The sequence below is a fragment of the Corapipo altera genome, unplaced genomic scaffold, assembly GCF_003945725.1.
Source record: "Corapipo altera isolate COAL_440 unplaced genomic scaffold, ASM394572v1 0, whole genome shotgun sequence".
In the NCBI taxonomy this organism is placed as follows: domain Eukaryota; kingdom Metazoa; phylum Chordata; class Aves; order Passeriformes; family Pipridae; genus Corapipo; species Corapipo altera.
In genome coordinates, this window is record NW_020884872.1 from 55216201 (window position 1) to 55240208 (window position 24008).

The 24008-nt window shown below is 41.4% G+C and overlaps 1 protein-coding gene across 4 annotated transcripts in view; it reads left to right on the top strand.

Moving 5' to 3' along the window:
* Positions 1-24008, top strand: part of DHRS12 (dehydrogenase/reductase 12) — a 38257-nt gene that overhangs the window by 5871 nt on the left and 8378 nt on the right. The window contains exons 4-10 of one of the 4 annotated variants that reach the window (XM_027648180.1): positions 5662-5754; positions 7071-7152; positions 17086-17147; positions 17885-17989; positions 18531-18621; positions 19951-20088; positions 22643-23053. In XM_027648180.1, the coding sequence (XP_027503981.1) occupies positions 5662-5754; positions 7071-7152; positions 17086-17147; positions 17885-17989; positions 18531-18621; positions 19951-20088; positions 22643-22770 (699 nt within the window). In that variant the 3' untranslated portion in view covers positions 22771-23053. Of the gene's footprint in view, positions 1-5661; positions 5755-7070; positions 7153-17085; positions 17148-17884; positions 17990-18530; positions 18622-19950; positions 20089-22642; positions 23054-24008 lie in introns of those variants that run through there. The other 3 variants (XM_027648208.1, XM_027648189.1, XM_027648199.1) reach the window with 3 other exon arrangements.

Here is a 24008-nt window from a genome sequence, read left to right on the forward strand (position 1 = left end):
ATAATGTTCTTCCCTTAAAGATAGATGAATTACTGCATTCCCACTCTTTGATAGGCTGCAAACCTGTAGCTTCTGTAGTCATGAAAGAGTACAAGGGCACTGCAGGACTTGTTTGTGACCCTGGGGATGGGGCACTTGTATAGAGAGCAGCTTTTGGTGAAGTGTTAGATGAGCTGTACAAGAGGCCCTGTGGGACATGTTGCAGTGGGAAGAGCATTTTAATAAGAAGTCCCCAAGAACATCCTTCTTTATAAGTACTCATTCAGAAGCAATCCATTGAGATAATATAATGCTTTATCTCCAACTTGACAAGCTGTATCCAGACTGAACTTGCTCTTCCTGATAGTTTGGATGGAGATCCTGTTATAGTATATAACAAAGCTTCATTTATAATGAAGTGTATAACCAAAGATTTTTTCCATTTTCTACAACACATGCCTGAGTTCAGTGCTGAAATGGAGTTACTTGGCAGGCACCTGCACCTAGGTTCCTGGGAACTGGAAAGTTCTCCTAATCTGTTAAAGTAGATCCAGTCGCGAAGATTAGGTTTCACTTTGAAAATGGCTTTTCTACCACTGAGGACTTTTATAGGGAACAGACGTGTGTGTCCTTTTCCTGGCTCACTGTGGCAGTCTTCAGCAGATAAGTGTTGAGTTAGATCTTTTTCAATCTCTGAAATTCCTTGTAATATTGAACATCTGCCTAAAAAACCTTAGCTGTTCTCTACCAGTTGATAACAGTAGTAGCTTTAAAAGTAGAAAGCTTTTAGAGAGGTATCCAGCTCGAAACAGTAGAGCAGTGTCAAGTTTGTGGTCCAGAATGATTCACAGAATGAGTAAGGTTGGAAGGGACCACAGTGGGTCATCTGGTCCAATCTCCCTCATCAAGCAAGGTCATCCTAGAGTACCTTATTACAAGGAGAAAATTCTGACCCTAATTCAACTAAAGAGCTGAAATCCAATGGCTAGAGAGGGTCATGTGCTTTTTATCTTCAGGAAAGCAGAATTATAGGCAGGGAATAATGCCATATAATTTTTTCAGCTTCTTCACTTATCTCATTTGCTTGTATAATGAGTATTTAAAGAAACAGCTTGGAAAGAGAGGAGGCCCTTTAATGATTATTTGTTGTTTTGCATGAGAACACATCCTCTGCATAATTATTTTAAAACAGCCTTTTCCTGGGATATGTCATAAGACTATCTGTGATGTGTCTTTGAGACTAAGTGCTATCTAGGAGAAGAGTAGGAGTTGACATGCCTTTGTATGCAGATAAATGCCACTGTGCTTGTACTATGTAGAACACAACCCTGTAAAAAGGAAAATGAATTGCCTGTAACAAACAGCAAAAGGTTTTTGGTGTTTTTGAGACAGGCATTATTTCTAGCTTTAGTGGTTTAGAAGATTATAACTTTGCTCTAGGTCAGTATGTCAAGCTTTTTTTCTTTTTTTTAAATTCTATTGCATATTGCATCCCCATTCCTGGCCTTAGTATTGCAAAACTTGCAAGAGTGTTGTGACGTAGGATGACTAACAAGAACTTAGCATTTAATGCAGCAGTTAGCGTGGAAGGGGGTACAGAAGGCACCTGATACTCTGAGACAGCTGGAGTGGGTGCAGTGGTGCACCTGAAAGCATGCTCTCCGATTCTGGTTGGAGCAGATGTGCCTGGCACATGGGAGACTGGCCCAGACAGAGCTCCAGAGGAATAATCTGGCAGATGTTGGACTGCAGGGAGTGACTGGTACTTTTCCCTGAGCCTGGGGCAGTGCATGATGGTGGCTTCATTTACTGGGCTCTGCTGTCATCAGGGTGCTGGGCTGCCAGGTGAAGCGAGAGCAGGAGGTGAGCAGGCTGCATAGCCATAGGGAATAGAAAGAGGAGATTGGCAGGGTCTTTACAGAGAGCCAAAGAGCACATGGTATGAAAGGAAGGAAGGCTAGAAGCAGAGGATAGAGACTCCTAAGATGAGGAGGAATGGAAGCTTGTGAGTGCTGGCAACAGAAGGCAGGCTCGTTCTCTGCCTGCAGATGTGCATTTGTAAGACAGGTATAGTGCCATGGTAACAGATGAGGAAGAACAGGCTCTGTCAGGGGAGGTGTTAGAGACACATGATCCTGAACAGTTGTTGACAGTGGGAGGAAGTGGTGGGTGATAATGGCTGAAGGCTCCTTCCTATGGGGGATGGAGGCACCCATCTGCAGTCTTGGCTTGATGTCTTGAGGGGTTTGTCACTTGCTGGGGATTCAGATCTAAGGTATTGTGGAGAGTCTGCTGAGGCTGTTCTGGACCTAGGACCAATACCTCCTGTTGCCCAGCCACGTGGGCACCTGTGACATTGTGAGGGGTGACCTGGAGTTCAAGAGTGCTCACTGGGAGTCAAGGGCATGGGGGCCCAAGGAGTGGTCTTTTAAATCCTTACAGTGAAAGGGAAGGGCTTGAGTAGGAGCATACACACCCTGTAGGTCAACACGTGAATGTGCTTATGGTGTCACTTTGGCCTTTGTCACTTTGTCTATGGCTTTTATGACCTCTTTGACCTCTGAAAAGGGAGTATTACTGAGCAGCACTGACAAATTGGAGCAAGAGTGTCTTTGCCAGCAGGTTTGCTAAGCTAGTGAGGAGGACTTTAAACTGGTTTCATTAGGTAGTAGTCACAGGGACAGTGAATAAATGTCTAGGGGACTGCAAAATGGAGGAAGCTCTCACAGTTTTCATGTGAAAGCAGCATGACTGGGAGCCCATTTCAGATGCCTATACATGAATACACATGATGTAGGAAGCACAGGAATCCATGCATGATTGCAGAGCTGTGATGTCACTGGGATTAGAGAGAAATGGTTGGCATTACTAGAGTGGTGGAGTAGATGTATTCCCTTGCCCTTTGTGCTGCTTTTGGCTGGAATAGAGTTAATTTTCTTCACAATGGCTAGTATGGAGCTGTGTTTTGGATTTGTGCTGAAGACAGGGTTGCTAATACAGAGATGTTTTTGTTATTGCTGAGCAGTGCTTACACAGAGCCAAGGCCTTTTCTGCTTTTCATACTACCATGCTGGCAAGGCAGTTAGGTTGGGAGGAGGGACAGTTGGGACAGGTTGACAAACTGACCAAAGGGATATTCCAGACCATGTGACATCATGCTCAGTTTATGAAGTGGAGGGAAGAAGGAGGAAGGGGGGGATGTTTGGAGTGATAGCACTTTGTCTTCCCAAGTAACAGTTACGTGTGATGTGGCCCTGCACTCCTGGACACCTGCCTGGCCTTGGGAAGCAGGGGATTATTAGTTCCTTGTAAAAAGCCTACAGCACCTAGTATTCCCAGGCAGTCTCCCATCCAAGCACTAGGCCCAAACCTGCTTAGCTTGTAAGTTCAGATGAGATTGGGCATTCTCATGGTGGAATGGCCATGGGCTTGTTTTGCTTTGCTTGCGTGTGTTTCTTTTGCTTTCCCTATTAAACTGTCTTTACCTCAACCCATGAGTTTTCTAGCCTTTACCATTCCGATTCTCTCCCAGTCCTACTGGTGTGGGAGTGGCTGTGTGGTACTTAGCTGCTGGCTGGGGTTAAACCACAACACTGTTTTAGAAACACAACCTGGAAAGTCAAGGAAGAGGAGTGCTCTCTGCAAGGTAGTGGCTCGAATTCATGAAGTTTTGCTTTGAAATGGGTAATGACCCATTGAGAGCTTTTGGGTAAGGTGCAGAGGTCATAGCAGTGTGGGTGACATCATGGTGGATGTCTGCTATAGACTGCCTGATGAAGTAGAGGAAGTAGATGAAGTCTTCTTAGAGGTCTGAGGAAGCCCCATGGTCACAGATCCTGGTATTCATGGAGCACTTGAACCACCCTGAAACCTGCTGGCAGCATGTCAGGGCATAAACAACCCAGGAAATTTCTGGAGAACATCAAAGATGATTTTTTTGATATGACTGTTGGCCAAGCCAGCTAGAGGTGATCTCTGCTGGACTTGCTGTCAGTAGCAGTCTTGAACAGCTGCCTTGGTGGAAGAGGTCATGAGATTGCAGAATTTAAGATCAAGACAGACAAGAAGGATGAGCAGTAGAATGACAATATTTGGGTTTAGGAAAGAAGATATTTGTTTTGTTTTTTATGGAGCTGTTTGGTAGCACAAGGCCATGGAAAAGTTGGTTGATCTTCAAAGAAAAGTTCTTCAAAGTGGGAAGTTCTTACTGTTAACTGGAAAAAGACAAATCACTCATCTTCAAAAAAGGCAAGCAGGATTTGGGGATCAGCCTCACCTTGCTCCCCAGAAAACTACAGACCAAATCGTCATGAGAGCCATGAAAGGCAGGAAGGTGATTGAGAAAACACAGTGTGAATTTTTCAAGGGCCAACCTGGACTGACTGTCCTGATTGCTGCCTTTAATGAGATAACTCTGCCTATGGACAAGAAGGAAGCAGTGTGCTCCTGAGGTTTGACAAGCTTTTTATATGCTATCCTTGTAGCCATTTAGGAGAGATGCAGTTTTAACTGGTGGATGACAAAGTGGGTGGAAAACTGGAACATGTGGCTCAGAAAGTAACAATCAACAGAACAAAGCTGATCTGTTAATGATTTTTAGTGGCAACCCCCATGAGTCAATACAGGGGCAAAAATTGATGATATCTCTTTAACAGCTCAGGTGATGGCATGGAGTGCAGTCTTTGCCTAGCTGGCTGGAAAGCAGCTTTGCAGAAAGGGACATGGGGGTAACAAGTTGTTTCTGAGTGAGCAGCATGCCCTGCAGCAAGGAAGGACAACACACCCCAGGCTGTGTGAACATGAGTCTAGCCACTAGGCAGAGGGAGGTGTATCTTCCTCTCTGTTAAGTCTTTGTGAGATCACAGCAGGAGTCCTGTGCCTAGTTTTGGACTCCCCAGGTTGAGGAAGTCATCAGTGTCTTGCAAGTCCAGTGGAGGGCTGCCCAGGTGACGAGAGAAATGGTACATGTGATGTACAGTGTGAGTCTAGGAGGCTGATTTTGCTCAGTGTTGAGAAGGCCGAGGTGGGTCTTACTGTAGTCTACAGCCATGTGATGGGAGTGTGGAGGGAAGACAGTACTAGGCTTCTCCTGGAGGTCTGCAGTGAAAGGACCAGAGGCAGCCAACACAGATTAGAACAGGGTAAAAAATGCTGAGTAGATAGTAGGAAAAACTTTCACCATGGGGGTAATCAAACACTTGAGCAGGGGGATCAGGCAGGCTGTTGAATCTGCATGTTTGCCAAGCAGCCTCCAGAGGTCCCTTCCAAGCTAAATTATTCTCTAATGCTGTGACCTTGAACATTTCATTGGAACGTTCCTTACAGCCAAAGAGGAAGCTGCTGTATGAATTGTTTAAACTGAAGTTTTGCAAGCTTTGCAGTATTTTCCTAGTTCTCTGCTATGCCTGACTGTCTGTCACGTATTTATCTAAGTAGGACTCTCTCTTAATAACTTTGGCATTAAAAAGCTGTGTCTCAGAAGCAGCTGAATCAAGTGACTAAGCATGTTTTAAGGACTAGAATTATATTTCCCAGTTGTGCATGTTAACCTGTTTTAGTTGTGTTCTGGAGACAATATTTTTTTCATACTGCTCAAGTACTTTTTCACCTAGACAAGCCTAAGCTGTGAAAAGGGTCTCTTCACTGTCCCTGTTATTTATAAGTTAGTTTCTTTTCTTTTAGAATATCTTCTTGCATATTGTGGATATATCTAATCCCAAGGAAGTATGGAAGTTTGCTGAAAAATTCAGAAATGAACATAAATTAAATGTGTTGGTAAGTTTACATACTTAAACCTTGTGTCTGTCTTTGGAGTGCATAGCCTCTGAATTTGTCCAACAGGTCATGTAGATGTCACAATTTGTCTTCCAATTCTCTGCTTAATTTTTTCTAAATGTTTTTTCAGGCGTTCTCATGGTCTGTTTGCTCTTGTCCATTCTCAGTTCACAAAGATATACTACAAGAAGAAAGAAGAGCAGTACTTTTTTTTAGCTGCATCTTTTGAGACTCTTATCACACACTTTCTGTTTGACTTCCATTAGTAGTTACTTTGTCCCTCTTAAAACTAGACCTTCCTAAAGATTAAACTTTTATGAAAAGTCTAAAGACAAGTCTAAAACAGAGCCAGGGAGAGAGCAAACAGTTAAATATCAGGTTGGTAAGGCTCAGTACACTTTCCCCTTTATTTAGTAGTGGAAATTTGCTCAGGGGGCTGTTCTAAAGCTGAGGCACCCGGAGCCTTGCTTAGTAGATGAGGAATTTCTGATAAAAATGGGAAAACAGCTTTTGAGGAGTGGCAGTGAACAGGCAGGAAGGTATGTAGGGACAGATATTTTTTTGAGGTGAGAAAGAAAAGCTCGAGCTCCCTCGGGAAGGTAAAATAGGGAAAGAAGTGTGTCTGAGCTTATGCTGGTTGCACACAGCTTGTAGGCTTCTGACTGTTCATGAGGATGTGCCTTACAGTACATACCAACTGTGTGGTGCAGCACTATTCTTTGCAATGTGTGAGTCAAGTGAGGCATCTGGGCAGGATTGCCAGGTAGACAGAAAAGCTGGGATCCTACAACCAGGACACCAAGTCACTATGAAGCACCCCTGCTAGTTAGCTCTGCTCTTCTCAGGGCTAACTATGATGCAGCACCCTGCTGACCTGGATAACCTGCCAAATTTGGAGCTTGTTTGTTTTTTTTTTTTTGCTGAGGGTGGGAGTTCCTGTGGGTCATTCTACTGCATGTTCTACAGTTTACTTATGCATATTTAAGTTCCAGTATTTTTTCTACAAAAGAAAAAAAAAAATGCTTGCATATTACTTTCTGTGAAAAAAGAGTTTAAAGACTTGGGGTAAGGCACTGAGGACTGTTGGTTCTTAGTGTAATACATCTGTGGTGAGCCATTTCTCTGGGGATTCTTTCTTTTGTGAGAAACCCTATGATCAGCCATAGAGTGACTTGGAATAGCATGGTTTATTGAAACAGGTTGTAGCTTTGTGTTGCAGTGTCAAAATCCAGCAAACTAGCATTGACTGCTTGTACGTGTGGATTTCCTTGTAGATATTTGTGTAGATTATTTTGTTTAAAGGAGTTGTTTTACAGATCAACAATGCAGGATGTATGGTGAATAACAGAGAGTTAACTGAAGATGGACTTGAAAAAAACTTTGCAACAAACACTTTGGGTGAGTATGGATTGTTTAGTTCTGGAACATACTTATTTTGGTTACAGATGTGTGTTTGTATAGCTGGATTCATCAGGAATGTATTCCTGCTTAAAGAGGGATTGTACCATTGCTAAGCCAGGGAAGGAGCAGGGAAGGAAAAGAAGAAATATTACAGCTTGTTTGGAGTGTCATTGTTTTTAATTTCTCAATTTTTCAATTTTTCTGCTGTCAGCACCTTTATTTATCATAGCAGCAGTGGACAACTGCAGATAAGATTTAATTAAATAATTCAAAATTTGCTAGGAAATTTTGTTCCAAGCAGTGCTGCTAATGATGCTCATTGTAATAAGTGTGCTTCTGTGGCTTGGATAGAACTTGGACCATGTTCAGGTATTTAAAGAGACATTCAAATGTGTCAGTAGGCTTGCACAGCCCTGTTTGGTGAGACAGGCACTGTGTAGGAAGACTGTGCTATATACAGTGCCCTGCGCTCTCTCAAAGAGATGTAATCTCTAGTCAGGTGATAGAGCAGTAGTGGGCAAGTCTTGGGCACTCCACATATAAGGGGCCTAACCTATGAACTGTGTCGTGGTGGTATAAGAGGCACAAGTGAAGGGAAGCAAGTCAAGAGGAAAGGGGAGATGCGGATGAGCAGGGAAGATGGCAAGCAAAGTGGAATGTTCCCCCATAAAAGCCCTGGAAAAGATGTGAGCAAACAACGAGCCAGCGGAGAGAAGAGCTGCTGCTGCTGATACCTGTAGGGCTGAAAGCTGCACCTCTTGCAAAGAGAGATGTGGTGCTTGCATCAGCCAAGAGTCCTGACACTGTCTCTGTGCGATGTAGGTGCTTCTCTCAAGAAATTGCGTTTGATGTATTCGAAAGTGATGCATTAAGGAGGAACTGTGGTGCTTCGTGTTTTTCTCCTGTTCATCAGCATCTGAAATGAGGAAGGGGAAAGCTTAGGCTGTAAGGATAAGGCATTTATAGAACTAGCATAACCTGAAAACCACTGTTGGTTTTTATTCTTAGCCTTTTTCCTGTGTTGCATTGTAAACTAACATTTTAGGTATAAACGTCCTTTGCTGATATGGTGTATACAACTTATTTTTTCTGCTAGTCTGACTAAATTAAACTGACAAATCAAGAATAAAGGCACAGATTAATTTCCTTCAAACTAATCTTCTGCTAACATTCTTTTGTTTCCCATAGCCAAAAAATTCATAATTATTTTATTTTACCATCAAATTTCCCCTGGCTGCACAAGTACAGGAACTTCTGCACTGAGAAACGTGTTCACCTTAAATTTGTTTAACCCTCTTGTGGTTTTTCAAACAAAAATCCAGCAGTGTGCAAAGGTACAGTTCTTTCAGAGAGAAACAGAGTGAAACGAATACTGCAGTCTGAAGGCAAAAGCTTGTTTTGGTTTAGTTTTAAACATTGAGGAAGTTAATTGCTGATGAACTGTACTAGTGCATCACTTGAATTATATTTTATTGCAAAAGTAGAAGCAGCAAATTCTGCTTTCCCAGCCTCAAATCAGCCTCACTAGTGATATACAGCTGCACAGAGGAAGCTGAATTACAGTTGTAGCAAACTAGGAAAATGCCTGTATTATCTTTTGTGAATATTACTTATAGATCTCCTTTATTTATTTGTGTATCACTTGCTGCATGGTTGTATAAGAAGTTTAAGGAGGTGAGGCATCCTCTGTTGTCCATCTTCTTTAGAGTTCAAACAGGGACTGGGTTCTTTGCTTAGACCAGTTCTCTCTAGACAACAATAAGGATTGAATTTTGAATCTCTTAGAACAGAGTGGGACTTGGTTGAGCTGGAAGAGGCTGGCTGTACAAGAGGAAGCTTCTGTGCTTGCAGGTCAGACACACATGAAGGACCAATGCTACAAACTGCATGCTTTTTTGTTCAGAATTGCAGATGGGGTAATAAATCGTAACTTCTGGAGCCATAGTAGGAGAAAGCTGTTTGGAGAAACACCTCTTAGAGCAGATGCTGTGTTATTTTCCCAAGCATGAGATGCCTTTGGGTGTGCTTCACTTTGGAGAAATTATTTCTGTGTCAGTAACTACCTGTGGTTATAGGTTCCCAGAGAAAAACTTGGCTAAATTAGGTATGGCTGGTATATAGGTTGGCTGTAAACTAGCATGTGGTCTGAGAGGACAAATTAAATTCCCCTCTCTGTCCCAGTAGCACTAAAGCCTGAAGGGTGATGTGGGCTCAAGACCCCTGTTTAGAAAATCTGCAGTTGTTCCCCTTGGTAGCAGCATGGAAATGCTTGAATGATCTCTGCAGAAACAAGATAGAATAATATCAGTATCTTTTGCAGATCTTCACATTCAGGGTGTTCCTTCTATGTTTCTTTTGTTTACTTCTACCCTGGATCTTAGCTCTGGTCTAGTAAAGGAGCATGTAGGTTGTAACTGTCTAATAATGCAAGACTCTGAAATATCAAATGCTTTAAATACACAACAGAGTCTTTGAATTCTGTATCTGATATCTGATTAACGCTTCTATAAGTGGTAAATTTGCTCATTTAGGTGTCTGAAATGCTGTGGAGCTTTTAAATTCACTCTAGGAATATTTCCCTCGTAACTGATCTGTTAGTCCATTTCTGAGCATAATGGATGCTAAGAGTTCAGTTCTAATTGATCATGTGCCTTGTGAAACACATTTTATATCTTGATCTTTTCTTGGGCGTATATGGGACAAAAAGGACTGCATGTATACAAATTTAATACTGGTTGGAATAGGAAGTAAAATTCCTTTAATGTAAAACACTGCTGACTGGCTAGTTGAGGACAGCAACTGAAATAGGACATGTACAGTCCTCTCTGATGTTGTCAGAATATGCAGGTGGGTGAAGGTCAGGAATATGCAAAATGCAGGTTGATAGTTCTGGCTTTGTATGGTTTGTCTGATATTCAAGTTCAAACTGTAAGCTGCTTTGAGCAGGCAACGGCAGCTGCGTCTGTGCTGGTGCCTGTAGCATCCTTAGAATGGGGCTCAGGCTCAAACACTGTGTGGCTTGTCATGATTCTGTTGTTGATGTCAAATGTTCCTTTTTTCCCTGCTATGTTGACTGATTGTTGGAGCTCAGTGAAGATGTAGAGAGCAGAATAGCTGTGGAGTACTCAGACTCAAATGTGGGAGCACTAACCAGACATGAGTCTGAAATAGCACTTTGCTGATTGAAACACACCCTCAGTACGAAATGGAGTGATTGGCTTGGGGTGATGGGGGCAGGTTTCCTGAGGAGCTGCCAATCCTGACGGGCAGATTTTTATTTTTGTATTCTTTAGTTTGTGATGTTGCCCTTACATTTCTTCCTGTGGGCTGACCATGTACTCAGGGTTGTATCTGGGAGTTGGGCAGCAACAAGCAATCATTTCATCTGATGAGACTTGCAAACTTCTGAGTCAACATTTTTTTTATTTAATTTTATTTTACTTGTTTTAGTATAACTCCCAGCAAAGACTATTAAAAATGGCCCTATTTAGTAATTTTAGAAAAAAATGTCAGCATTGATAAGCATGTGCCGGCAAAAGCAGCATGTCCTTATTGAAGCACCAGACATTTAGCTGAAAGAATCTTTGTTCCTCTATTTTATGGCCTACCTCACTTTACTTTTACTCAACACATCTTCCTTCTTGACATGGAGAAATGGCATATATGTTACATTTTTATTGCTACTTACCAGCCAAGAGGATGCTAAAACACACTCAGAGATAAATAAATGATGCTCCCAGTATGCACCTTTTCTTCAGTCTAATGTGCTCTCATGTTTTAATAATATATAGACATATATACATTTACTCTCTGTGCAAGAAGCAGTAGAGCCAGAGGAAATAAGATGTTTATCTATCACAGTAGCAGTACAGCCCATCTATGGCAAACTCCCCAACCTGTATGGGTATTTGTCAGTCTCTTCCCTACACATTTACTGTATCTAACTGGTGTTTCACACAAGCCGGTGGAGTCTGATCAACTGTGTTCTGAATTACTTGGAGGTCAAACAACTTGGATATCAGCTGCCAGTCTGCCATAAGTTCAGTGCCTGATCTTTGGCAAGACAATCTCACCTGTGAAAAGGAGAGTGTGATACCAATTTTCTTTGTAAAGAGCTTTGAGACTTACAGATGAGAGATGCCACCTGAAAGGATAAGGTTTAATATAATTGCACATCCACTGTACTAAAGCCTAGGTTCCCAGGACACAGAGGAACCCTTATTGAGCTGAGCTTTGTAATTTGAGGGAAATGTAAACCTTTGTTTTGTCTTTCATGTTTATTGACTCTTCCTATATACTCTGTTATTGCTAGTGCATTGGAATTGACTCTCAGAGACAGCACACTAAAATCTTCATTCCTGAGCTTGTACTCAGGAAAGAGACTCAGGGATCTCTGACACTAAGAACTGCATAAATTGTAGGCTTGAAAAGATAACCAGGTCAAGGAAGAATGTCAATTTGTTTGTTGGGGGTTTTTTGTGTATTTTTACTTGTACTCAAGAAAAGCAAGCCAGTTTATCTGATTTTTGCCAGATGAATGAGCCATTGAAATCTGTACAATAGAAGTTTTTTGGTGGTTTGGTTTTTTTTTTTTTTGTTCCCACTTTTTTTCCACAGTCGAAATAACACTGTTCCTACTAATACTGCAAAGCTCAGGCAGATGAAAAACTTCACTGAGTATGGTGCTGGCTGCCTGCCCTTCTCTGAATGTTAACAGGCTAGAAACCTCACCAGCAATTTGCCACTGATTGCCAGATAGAACATCAAGCAAAAAACATTCTAGAATCCACTAAGACACTTGCGTCTAGAATAATTGCATCATCAATTAATTTGGTGTTATAAACAGGTAGTGGCTTTAGAATATTACTTCTGCTGAAACCATAATTTTCTTTAAAATTGATTTCTAAAGTACAGGTTTTAGGGTCACATTAAATCTGTAAAGCAGATCGGACTGTGTTGATGTACTGTTATTAAATGTGATATCCTGTTGATTTTTAAGTCTGAAATATGTGAATCCTAAGGAGGCTTTCAGGTTTTAGTAGACTAAAGCTCATTTACAACAACAGCAGTTTGCAAATCTACATTCACAGTGTTTGTTTGTATTTTCTGTTAGGGCTGTTCTTTATTTTGCTTGGTTTCATGTTCTAGATTTGTAGCCTTCTGAGGGAAAGACTAGTGTCTAATACACTGTAGACTGCTGTCCCTTGCACTAGGATAGCTTTCAGTTTGTTCGTGTTGTGAGATCCACAGTGAAATAACTGTTACAAGAACACGCAGAGCTACCTTTCCTCAAGACCTAAAAGTAGTGTTTTCCATAGAGTCCCTTCAGCTTCTACATCAGGTCATGGGAGAGGTAGCATAATTCTATTTAGGAGTTTATGAAGCAGACAGGCTGGTTTTTATAGTTTTTTGGGCTTTTTTTAAAACAACTGATGATATGAATTGAATGTTTATCTCCATAACAGTGCCTCGTTTTCTACACTTACATCATTAATGTTTCACTCTGTGATTGTGAAACCACTGAATTAGTACTTATCCAGCTTGACAGAATAGCTCACTCTGTGGAGTCAAAAATGGGAGTTATTAATTAGAGCACAATATTGGATTACTCAACTAAATTGAGAAGATCTCAGAGCAAGTGGAGCAATTACAAAACAGGCCACAAGGGAATGTATGGTGATTCAATATTTTTGGTGGTGTTTTGGGTTTTTTTTTTTATTTAGCAAGTAATATGAAACTTAAATAAACATGAATGTGATCAGCACTTGTGAGGGAGTGTGTATGAACAAAATGTGTTCCCATAAAATGCCATGCTCAATATTTTTATGTGGAATGACTATGTGTAATGCATAGATTGGCAACCCACGCTGTCTACTTTACCATATGATACAGTTGGTTTAATGATGTGTAATGGTGGAGTTGCTCTATAGGAAAGTTTTAATTACACTGTATTATACATGATTTCCTATTATGTGAGTTAAGCTTCAGGACATAGAGTTTACAGTAATTCTTCCAAAGCAAAGCTGATGTTGCAGAGGCTGTTAATCTTTAAAAGAAGTTGTACATCAAACCCAGGAGCCTTTTTAACTGGAGAGAACAGGGCAAGCAGGTACTGTGTCAAACTTCGTTATACAGAACCTTGTCCAGTAGGTTTTGCTAGTGAGCTCTTCACCTTGGCAGAGTTCATTGAGGGCAAGACAAAATCCTGTATGTGAGTGTGATAGACTGGACTCACCTTCTGCATTCCTGCTGCTTCTGAGCAAACTCCTAAATTCATCTTGCTGCACTCCTTTGTGTCACAGAAAATACTTCTTTTCAAAGGGAAATGCTATATACCCTGATTTTTCTCACCCGCCCCTTCCCCTGTTACACTAGCGAGCGGGAGACAATTTTTCGGGCCATGTAGACATTATACCTTCCAATGACAGGGAATAATGATGTCACACAGTCCTAGATGCAGGTATTGCAGCCATATGTCCAGCACTGCCTGTGGGTGCACTCATAGCTCCCTGCCTGCTGCTGGGCTGGAGATGTGTGTGAGCAAGAGGCTGCTGCTCGATTTTCTGCTGTAATTCAAAGTAGTCTGCTCTTTTCCACAGGCACTCAGACCTGTGCAAGAAATGGGCCGTAGTCCAGGAGAACTGTTCAGACAGAAACATTCTGCTCTCAGTTGCTATGTATCCCAGAGGGCTCTCAATTCCTCCTCTGTCATGGATACAACTGCTGCAGAACAGGCACTGGGAAATGTGGTGGCCTCAAGGTTGAGCATCTCCATTCACAGAGTATGTGCTCAAGATGGGGACGTGCTTTCTCCAGAATCCCCCAGGAGTACTGGCAGTCCTTTTTTTCTGGGGAAAAAAAGGTATTCCTTTGTTTCTGACAGAACCATGAAGGTTCTCTCAGTGAAGGAACAGGATCACCAAGATACCCAGTGCTTAATGCTTTTAGTGCAAGGCACATCTCCATTGATCGTCACCTTTCCTTTCATGTACTTTTGTGTTAAACTATTAAATAAAAAAGAAACCTCAAAAAATCTGTACAGTTTGAACACAGTGATAATTAAGCATTAGTTACATTTGATATGCTTTACCTTTATTAACTAAGCTCCATGGGAGGAGGTTTCTCCTTTAACAGACAAAAATTATTTTTATATCAAGGAAAGGTACTAGAATGCTCAAGTGTTCATTTTGGAAAGGCTGATATCCAGTACACTGGTATTAATAATCAACTATTGGCAAAAGGATATACAATTTGGATATTACCTTGATTTCCTTAAGTAGGGGCAGAGGTGAATATTAGTTTCTTCTACCAAATCAGTCTTGGTTTTGCTTGCAAAGTTGTTTGTTTGTTTGTTTGGTTTTTTTTTAATCAGAAAAATTTCCTTTTTTTTTTCCCCTAGTGTTAATACAATCCATGTTTTTATAAGGACTGTGGCAGGCAATGCATTCATTTGCAGCTTCCCCTTGTACTTAGAAATAAATTTCTGTGTTGCTGCATGCATAGCTGTGCTTGACAAAATACGTGCCGTGAGGTACATGGCTGTGCACTGCACAGGCTCTGCACTGGCTCTACTGAGTGTCCTTCCTATCTGCCTGAATAAAAATGTGGAAGTTTCAAGTGATCATGATGTATTCCAACCCACAATAAACCTTATTATAAGGTGTATCTATTCTGCTATTACTGTTCTAATTTCCTGTGCAGCCTGTTTTGCCTAACAGACCAGCCCAGGCAAATAAGAATGTATAACATCCAAGTATATTTGTTAAAGCAGTAAGGAGTTTGTGTTCAAATCCTTAAAACGGGGACAGTAGTTGGTGAAATATTTAGTAGTGGGTGAGATTAGATGCTTCAGCCTTAATGCCTGATGCATGACATCTGTGAGTGTTTTGAGATGCTGTTGCTTAGCATAGGAAGCTGGGATCAAAACTATTCTGTTTGTGCTCTGTCTCAAAGCAAATGAGCAAGTGGTTTTGTGGGGCAAAAAGATAGAATGCTCTGGCTTTGTGGGATTTACCAAATTCTTAATAAACTTGAGGAAGAGAGGAGACACTGGCATTGCAGTTAGTTTGTGGTTTTAAATAAGCACATAAACTTCTGACAAGCTGTAGTTGCTCTAAGCAGGATTTCTGGCATGAAACATTTCTCTCCTCCAGCTGGAAAACAAAACAAAACTCAGTTGTTAATGAGGCAACGTTAATGCATTCATCTTTGCAGCTTTTTGGAATTAACAAATCAACATGAAGACCCTTAAAAGTGTAAAGTAATCTGCAGGGCAGTAAAATCGAGCATCGTCATAGCTGGTGCATTGCAGCTCTGCCTTTAGGAGATGCAGCTTATTTAACCAAGACATAATGTTACTTTGCGTTTTGAAGAACCCATAGCAAAACAACATGTAATTCAGGCTCTCAGCTTGCACTGAAGTGATTTTTTTTCTTTTTTTCCTTTTTTTTTTTTTTTTTCCATCCCGGCAGCGCGGCAGTCTCCCATGACAGTCACTGGTAGTTCTTGTCCTAATGATGTCATCGCTCAGTCTCCCCGCCACCACCAGGGGAGACGTTCAGGCTCTCGTAATTCACTGGCAACTGCCTTTGCTTGCATTTTCTGCTGAAGACAGGCTGCATTTACTCATCTGCCGCGTATTTGCTTTGATTTGCCAGGGTTTTAAATATATTATGTGCCTATGGACGTGCCTCTGATTATATAGAGAAAATGAAGACTGCTGTAACTGACAGAGGAACTGAACAGTTTGTTCACCAAGCATGTAACATGCTTGATTTTGGTAGTTTTTCTTTTTTTCTTTTTTTTTTTTTCTGTATTTTATTTGGATGATCTCATTGTCTGTGAGGAAGAGAAGTTGTAAAGACATGCTCAAGTCTTCAGGCCTAATGAAAAACATGGCCTCAGTTGCTCATGGAAAAAAATGCATTTATCTCTGACATAGAATTATTGAACTAGAGCCATTTGTAAAGGCACGAGAGGGAAGTAGATGCAGAAACACTAGACTAAATGGGGCTACATTAACTTTTAATTAAACAGAATTTTTTAAAATATATTTTAAATGGAAAAAAAAATCTCCAAAGAGATAAAACCAAGCAAAATCTTTGCATTGCACTCGAGTGGGTGAAACATCACTAGGTGTGTCTATGTGCTAACAGTTGTACACTGTTGGGAATAACAAACTTTGCCGGTCATGGTAACAGCTGTAATGGAATATATTTGTGTGGTGTGTACAACATGTGTTTAATCATGCTAAACAAACATGATTAAAGCAGGCAAGGACACAGTTAAGTTTCCCCAAGTAATCTTAGCTTAGCCTTGGGCAAGCAGCATTAATATTTTCCCCCCAAGGATTCCTTATCTTCTATAATGGTCATGCTGGGGATTTAAGAGGTGGTTTTTGTGTGCAACACAAATCAAGTGTCAGTGTACTCTGAGTGATTTCACAGTGAGAGAGCAAAAATGGACGAGTCTTAAGTGCATATGCAGAGCCCTAAGAAATGCAAGTGTGAAGCACAATTTTCTTCTCTCATTTGTTACCTGGCCTAGATCTGTGTATATCTGCCACACTTGGTGGGGGGGAAATGCATTCGCTGTTTCTTCACTGGCATCACCTCCCCCCATCCAAGGAATTCCATATCTGAACCATTTTGCCTTCAGATTCGTGACTGAATGTAGTGAACAGTTTGGTCTATAGGTACAATAAACATACAAGTCTACAAAATAATGGATATGCTTTTTGCTAAGTAAACGGCAACGTGAACCTCTACAAGTTGAGTTGGCACATTGCAGGTAAAGCAGTAAAAAAAAAAATCATTGTCAAATTCAGATCAGGTTTCAGAGACTTTGGGTCTTGGGTTGTTATAGAAGGTGGGGGGAGAAGAAAGTATTTTTAAAAAGAAAAGTTAATGTTGGTGCCTATATGTCTTTTAGGTACATACATCCTGACAACTGCCCTGCTGCCCCTCCTGGGAAAAGAAGCTGATGCCAGAGTGGTGAGTCTGTAATACTGTTTAAACGGGGTGTTTTACAGTGCTTACCTTCTGGTTTGTGACAGCAGTTCTTTGTACTAGGAATGCAGAATTGGTTATAACGCTGTAAGCATCTCAGAATCCTCTTGGATTTTGCTAACAACCACCTCCTTCTTCAAGGCGAAGCTCCTGCTTGCTGCTCTCAACCCTTCATTGGAAATCAGAATAAAACACTTCTTTTAGAAACTTACCCTTTTACTTTCCTCAAGGCAAGTCACCTCCTGCAGCAGGGTGCAAAATACCTACAACAGGAGTATAGGCTTAAATAAACTTTACAGATCTTAGTGTAAAATAAGACAGCAAGTGCATTTTTTAAATTATATTTCCCAAATTTTGTATGGCCTCTTGTTTTCTAGTTAGCTTCTGTAAATGCTAAAGAAACAAAACACAAATAGTGCTGTTCTGCTACTTTCTTTCTCCCCATTACTTTTCAAAAGGAAGAAGCACAGAATCCCCCAAATGAATCAACACCACTTTGAATGAAAATCACTTCCTAAAAAAAAAAATTGTATTTCTTCCACCTCATCTTCAGGTATGCTCCACACATGAGCACAAGCATAGTGCAAAGAGTGTGCAGAGGAATCCTGCTCCCTATGGACTTCCAAATGTGGCCTGAAGACCACATTTCATGCATGAATGCAATTGTGGGGAGTGCCTGGTTTTGCTTTTCATTCATTTGCTTTTCATTCATTTCATTACAGATAACTGTCTCTTCTGGGGGCATGCTAGTTCAAAAATTAAATATATCTGACTTGCAGTCGGAAAATGGGACATTTGATGGAACTATGGTGTATGCACAGAACAAGGTACAGTCCATGGTATTGAAAGCAAAGCCCAGCACGTGTTTGCTAAGCAGCTCAGACCATCAGCTTTGCAAAAAGCCTGTTGCTTTCCCATTGCATCCAACCCATACAGAGGCACATGGGCAATAATCTTCAGGAGTGTGCTGGCATACCCTTGTGAGTGCATACATCTTGCATGAAGAGCATGGCTGAATTTTCATTTGATGTGCTAAAAGTCTCAAGGGGGAAAACTGTCTTTAGCTGATGAACCCTGTCTGCCTGCTTAGTTCTTGCCTACAGTCTGCAGCAAGTAGATGTGGTCAATAAAAAGCAGTGCTACTGCTTCATAAATAAGCTTGTGGCCAGGATATGGATGGCAATGGCTGTGGTGGTCTCTGATGAAATTAACCAGTAAATCTAGTCAGGATGAGCAAGGTGTATTTCTGCTATACATAAATGCTCTGGTATTTACAGCACATTTGATGTAGTTTATTTCCCTGGGAACCACTTAGGTGGACAGGCTGTTGAACTCAATGCTAGTCTGGCTCTTGTTGCTCTATCCTAGAGACAGCAAGTTGTCTTGACGGAACGGTGGGCAAAAGCTCACAGAAACATCCATTTCTCCGTAATGCACCCCGGCTGGGCAGACACTCCAGGTAACACCTGCTTCACATTCTGACTATATTTTTTTTCTTTTCAGGATTAGTCTAAAAGCAAGAGACGTGAAACTTCCTGATAGATTTTTCCAACAGATGCAGTAATTCTTCTCTCCAAACTGGTGCTAGAGGTAGTTTTGTATCCCCTTGGAAGCTCTATTCTGCACAGTGTGTGCTATCTGTGTACATCCAGAGAATAATAATGGGCAATGAATGTTTCCAGCCCTACACAAATGCACAACAGAGCCATAGTTCTTTAAGGTAATCTTTAAGTTACATTTGTAGTGGAACTGTTAAAAGCACAGATGTTAAATGCACTCTCTAAGTACCAACATGCAGACATTGGGAATTCATGAGGGCATGTAGGAAAATGGAGAATGCACCCCTGTGCAAGCCCTGTTCCTCTACGCTTCCTCTAAACATTTACTGTCAAGAAGCAGTTTGTCCAGACAGCTCTTTGTCTGAGCTGCAGCTGTTCTTCAGTGACTGTGCCTCAGCAGGTAGGCCAGCATCAGTTATCCAGTATGAATGTTGCATTCCCCAATATGTTACCACCCCCAGCGCCCAAGCTTGGGATGCAGAATAGCAGTCCCATCTCTAGGTCTTTTAGAGGGATGCAGTTTCCCAAATTTGCTTTTGATGATGAAAGCATTTACCCTGTCTACTTTATGCTTGAAAATTGCCTGTTCCAACTAAATATCCTGGTATTTGTTTTTCTTTAAAATACATTTATTTTTGCACTGCCTTTGGGAATTTCAAACCTAATGAACCATAAAGTTATCCCACCTTAAAGTTAAAAAACTCTCCAATCCCCAAAAATAAACAACTGCAAGATTGTTGGACACAATGAAATGAAACCAGAGTTTAGACAGGAATTATGCAGTTGGTCTAGGTAGTGTTCACCATGCAGTTTTTTAATGCAATGCTGCAGCTGGTTTCCTAAAACTGATGAGAAAATAAGAGCTAAAAATCCCATTAGAATACTCATTTTTTGGAATTTCTGGTTTGCCAATGTTTGTAGTCTTCACAGTTTAGAATGGAATTGGCAAAGGAACCTCTCACTGATCCTGTTCTCAGCTCCTACTAGTTTTGTCCCTGTCATTTGGCCCAAACAAGCAACTGATAGATCACGTGGCAGCTTAGCACTGTTCTCCTGCAAGCCATCATACTCCCTGCTATGGGGAAATACTCATTTTCTTTCAAAAACTGCAAGGTGCCTTCTCTTCTTCCTACACTCAGAATGGCAATTTTAAGCTCTTCTTTTTTTTTTTTTTTTAAATCAAAGAAGCCTTGCATGGCAGACCACCATTCCATTGTTATTCTTTCTAGCCGTGAGGTCGTCAATGCCAGACTTCTACGAGAAGATGAAGAACTCCCTGCGCACAGAGGCCCAGGGAGCTGACACTGTGGTATGGTTGGCAGTATCAGCTGAGGCAACCAAGTTACCGAGCGGCTTGTTCTTCCAAGGTAAGGAGGCAGTGTCTTACATTGAATAGCAGTGGAGATCCCTCAGCTGCCTGAACTGTAGGATCCCTATCTGGCCTGGAAGGGGATGAAGGCTGGACCAGGCAACTTGATCAGAGGATAAAGCATTTCTCGAAATCGTTACAAGACCAAAGGTTTAAGTGAACGTTGTGTTAAGTTATGATTCTGCTTTTGTCCTCCAAAGTAGCTGATAGAGACTTCAAAGCATTTCTTTAGGGAGAGTTGGGGATTCTTTAAATCAAAATAGCTGTATGTAGGACTGTGCCAAGGGAATGTGAATCACAGCAGTGAAACAACATCTTTTATAATGCTAGGAAATGAGCATCCTTCTCAAAGAGCACTGGGAGGTGACTTTGCTTTGTCCTGTTCTTCCTACCGTTCCATGCTAGCTAAAACTGCCAGCTCCCCCTTTCTCTAATGCTGAGCAGAGACTTGAGCACGGTGGCATTTTTGGCACTGTGAGCATAGGGAGTGGAAAAGTGTGGTAGAGCCTTTCTTTTCTCTCAGGCAAATGACAGGCATCTTTGTAGGAGGAGCTGGAAGTATGGATGCCTCAGTGGTGAAGCAGGTCAGTCCAGAAAGAAAAAGGTCAGGGTAATTGCTTACAGAAGCTCAGTACTTTTGTTGGATGTGGCACTCAAATCCTGATTCACCAGATTTCTATATGAAGCATGCAGGAAGCTCAGACTTCCAGAGTTGGGTTGGCATTGTCCCTTCTGTCCCACAGACACTCACACAGGATTGGCTGACAGAAATTTAACCAGATCTTTTTCATGTCAGCATGTGGTGCATGTGGAAACCATACATCCCAGCTGGCCACCCTTCTTTGTAGAACTACGTTTTGCCTTTTTCTTTCTCTGATCACCTTCTTCTGGTCCTGATGCTTCTGTTCAGTTGTTGTTTCTCTAGATCATAATTCCACCAGGCTCTTGTCTTGGGCCTTTTTCTACTCCCAGCTTTAGGGAACACACCTTGGCTCTTTAGCTATAGCTGTTGACTTTTGAGAGCTGTTGTCCTGACATGACTGCTCTTAAGGCTGCAAGAGAGATCCTGTGTCTGTGTCCCATGCCTATCAAATAGTGAAGTAATTTATTTCTCTCTGCTGCTGCCCTTTGGAAGCCACAGCTTCTTATGGGCACTTTTCAGGCACTTTCAGTAAAGGGTTTGGTGTGCAGGAGCACTTTACCACAGACACCGTGCTTCTGGTCCTAGGCAGCCATTTTCCAACTCAGTCACAGCTTCCCTCCATTTTCTCTGTTCCCTTTTATTCTGTTCCCTCTGAGACCAAACTAAAGCCAGCATTTTTTTTTCCTGAGGAAAAAACTAAAAGGAAGTGAGAACATGACTAGTACTACCAGAATTATCTACATGTGCCAAAATAAATAAAAAATGTTTGACAGAGACTTGCTTTCCAAAGACTAGAAGCATCCTCTCTGTGATGCTGAACTTGGCTTTCACACATAGTTCCCAAACTTTAGCACAGTCTGCTTGAAGTGCTGTGGTTAGGTAGGAAGCAGTTCATATTCAGTGGAGAAGGGAATGTTCCTCTGCATGTTTCTCTCGCCTCAGTTTTCCATGAGAAGTTATGTTGTGTGTGCAGGCAGTTACAACATTTGCTCTTAAGAGAGCAAATGTCTCTGCTCTCCTGGGAAGCCTGATGGCAGCCTGATAGGTTTGCAGAGAAATCTTCAGCCCAGGGTTGCAACAGCTTCAGTTCATCTCAGCTGGCTGCTTTAGAAGTTGGACTTGCTAAATAGACTAACGGTGCTTCACTAGTGCTCTGACTGTTGTTCCATAGAGACCTGATAGCATTGTCATAAGGTTCCTGGGCTCTAGATACCATGTTTTTGGAGGGAAAAGTCCCTTAGAATGAGTGGTGATAGAGCTATATTTACACAGAGGGAGTGAGGAGTATGAGACTTGGAAAACTAAGTAAAACATCAAACTGAGCAAATTTGGTCAGACATCTTGGATACATGTTACTTATGGCAACTGATCAATCAGCTCAAGTTTCTGGGCATTTAGAATTTAACAATTATTTCTAAGGATGAAAGTAAGCATTTTAAACTTGAAAATAATCCTAACTACTGAGTCCCAGCTGGAGATTTGAGTAGCACTAGAAACATTAACCAGGAGGCAAGGAAACCCCATCTCAAGCTGCAGAAGTATCCTCTGTCTGCAACAAGTCTCCAGCTATTGCTCTTTGCCTACAGGTGTTGCACTAGTGACAGGGAACAGTTGCAAACCTACTATAAAGCCACCTTTTTCTTATACTGTTCCTAGCTGCAAATGGGATCTTGCTCCACTGTCTGTCACATTGTGTTAAAGAAAAATAGTTCCAGAATACAAATTGAATTAGTTTAATTTCTGGTTTAGGAGGTATGCTTAACATTATTTACAGGTTCCTAGAAGGTATGTTTCCTGGCTTCAAAACCGTGAGGTATGTTTGAGAAGTACAGAGTCTAGCAGAAAAATATCCTTTCTGCTAGAAGAGAAAGTTAAATGTACCCATCTGGATTTTTTTTTTTCCTTACAGACAGGCAGCCAGTCGCTACACACTTACCCCTGGCAAGCACCCACAGTCCACTGGAGGATGAGGAGAAGCTAATGGCAGTGCTGGAAGAGTTCTCCCAGAATTTTAGATCCAGTTCACCAGGAACTTAGTGTCACTCCTGACACAGTGTAATGATAAAGCTTCTAATTATACAGTAACACACCTGCTGTAGTACCCCTGCTGTTGAGGGGAAGTAGGATGCCATAGGCCTGTTAAAAATGAATTGGGTTCAGGTGTTCTCATAATGGGGGAGAATGGTTCCTGTGTCATTTTTTTCTGCTGCCGAGTCTGTCCTGCTGTGAATATGCACCTGCTGTCTCAAGACTCACTCAGGTTGTGTTCTTTGAATTGGAAGAAAAATTGGGAGGCATTAAAATAAAACCCAAGACTTTGTGAAGTTACCCAGAATAATTTAAAACATTCAGCACAGAGAAATGCAGAGGAGTGTTCTTTCAGTAGTCTTTGTGAAAGACTTCAGGAAAAAAGTGGGAAATGTTTTAAACAACATTTAACCGCTGTTTTTGATGGGTTGGTGGCGTCATTCACTGCATGAGGATTGACTGGGCTCAAACCTATAACTGGGAATGCAGAAACTCTCTTGCAGTCACTGCTTAATTTAAATAGAGGAATTCCTCACGGCCTTCAGTTTCTATAAATCAGTGCTGCTATGCAGAAATGATCTGCTTACTCATGTTTAAACAGCAAGAATTTAGGAACACTGCCAAACGCCTTCCACATTACTTTATGGAGCCAGGGCTGAACATTATCCCATTTATGTCAAGATACCATGAAGTAGGAGGTTTCAACACATAACATACCCAGACAGGGCTGGATCCAGCAGGGAAATGGCTGCATGACTGTCGTCATGAAAAGAAATAACACGCTAAGCTGTATATGCTTGCCATTTCTGCAAAAGATTAAAGGGAATTGCTGTATCATTATGGATGGATTAAGAGGGGGAAAGGAACACTGTGGGGCACAGGTTTTAGAGGTGAAGTCCACCTCCTGATGAGAGGGTTGTATTTTGTCTGCATCTGTTTACTTTCAGACCCAGAGGATGGGATTCATCTTACCTGATCTGTGGACCTTTGAATTACTCACTGGGATTCTCACTGTAAAGTGCAGGGAGAGAAAACAGGCTTTTTTAGAGGGATTTACTGAATCTAGTTTAAGAAACATCACCTACAGTCCAGCATCTTTCTACTAATGGTAAAGACAGCTCAGACTAAGACACTCAGGTGGGATTCATTTTGTCTTACTTATTTCAGATTTACTGCAAAGCAGTGGTTAACACATTTTCTCATGAACTGTGTTTATAAGCCAACTGCCTATAGAACTCAGCCAACTG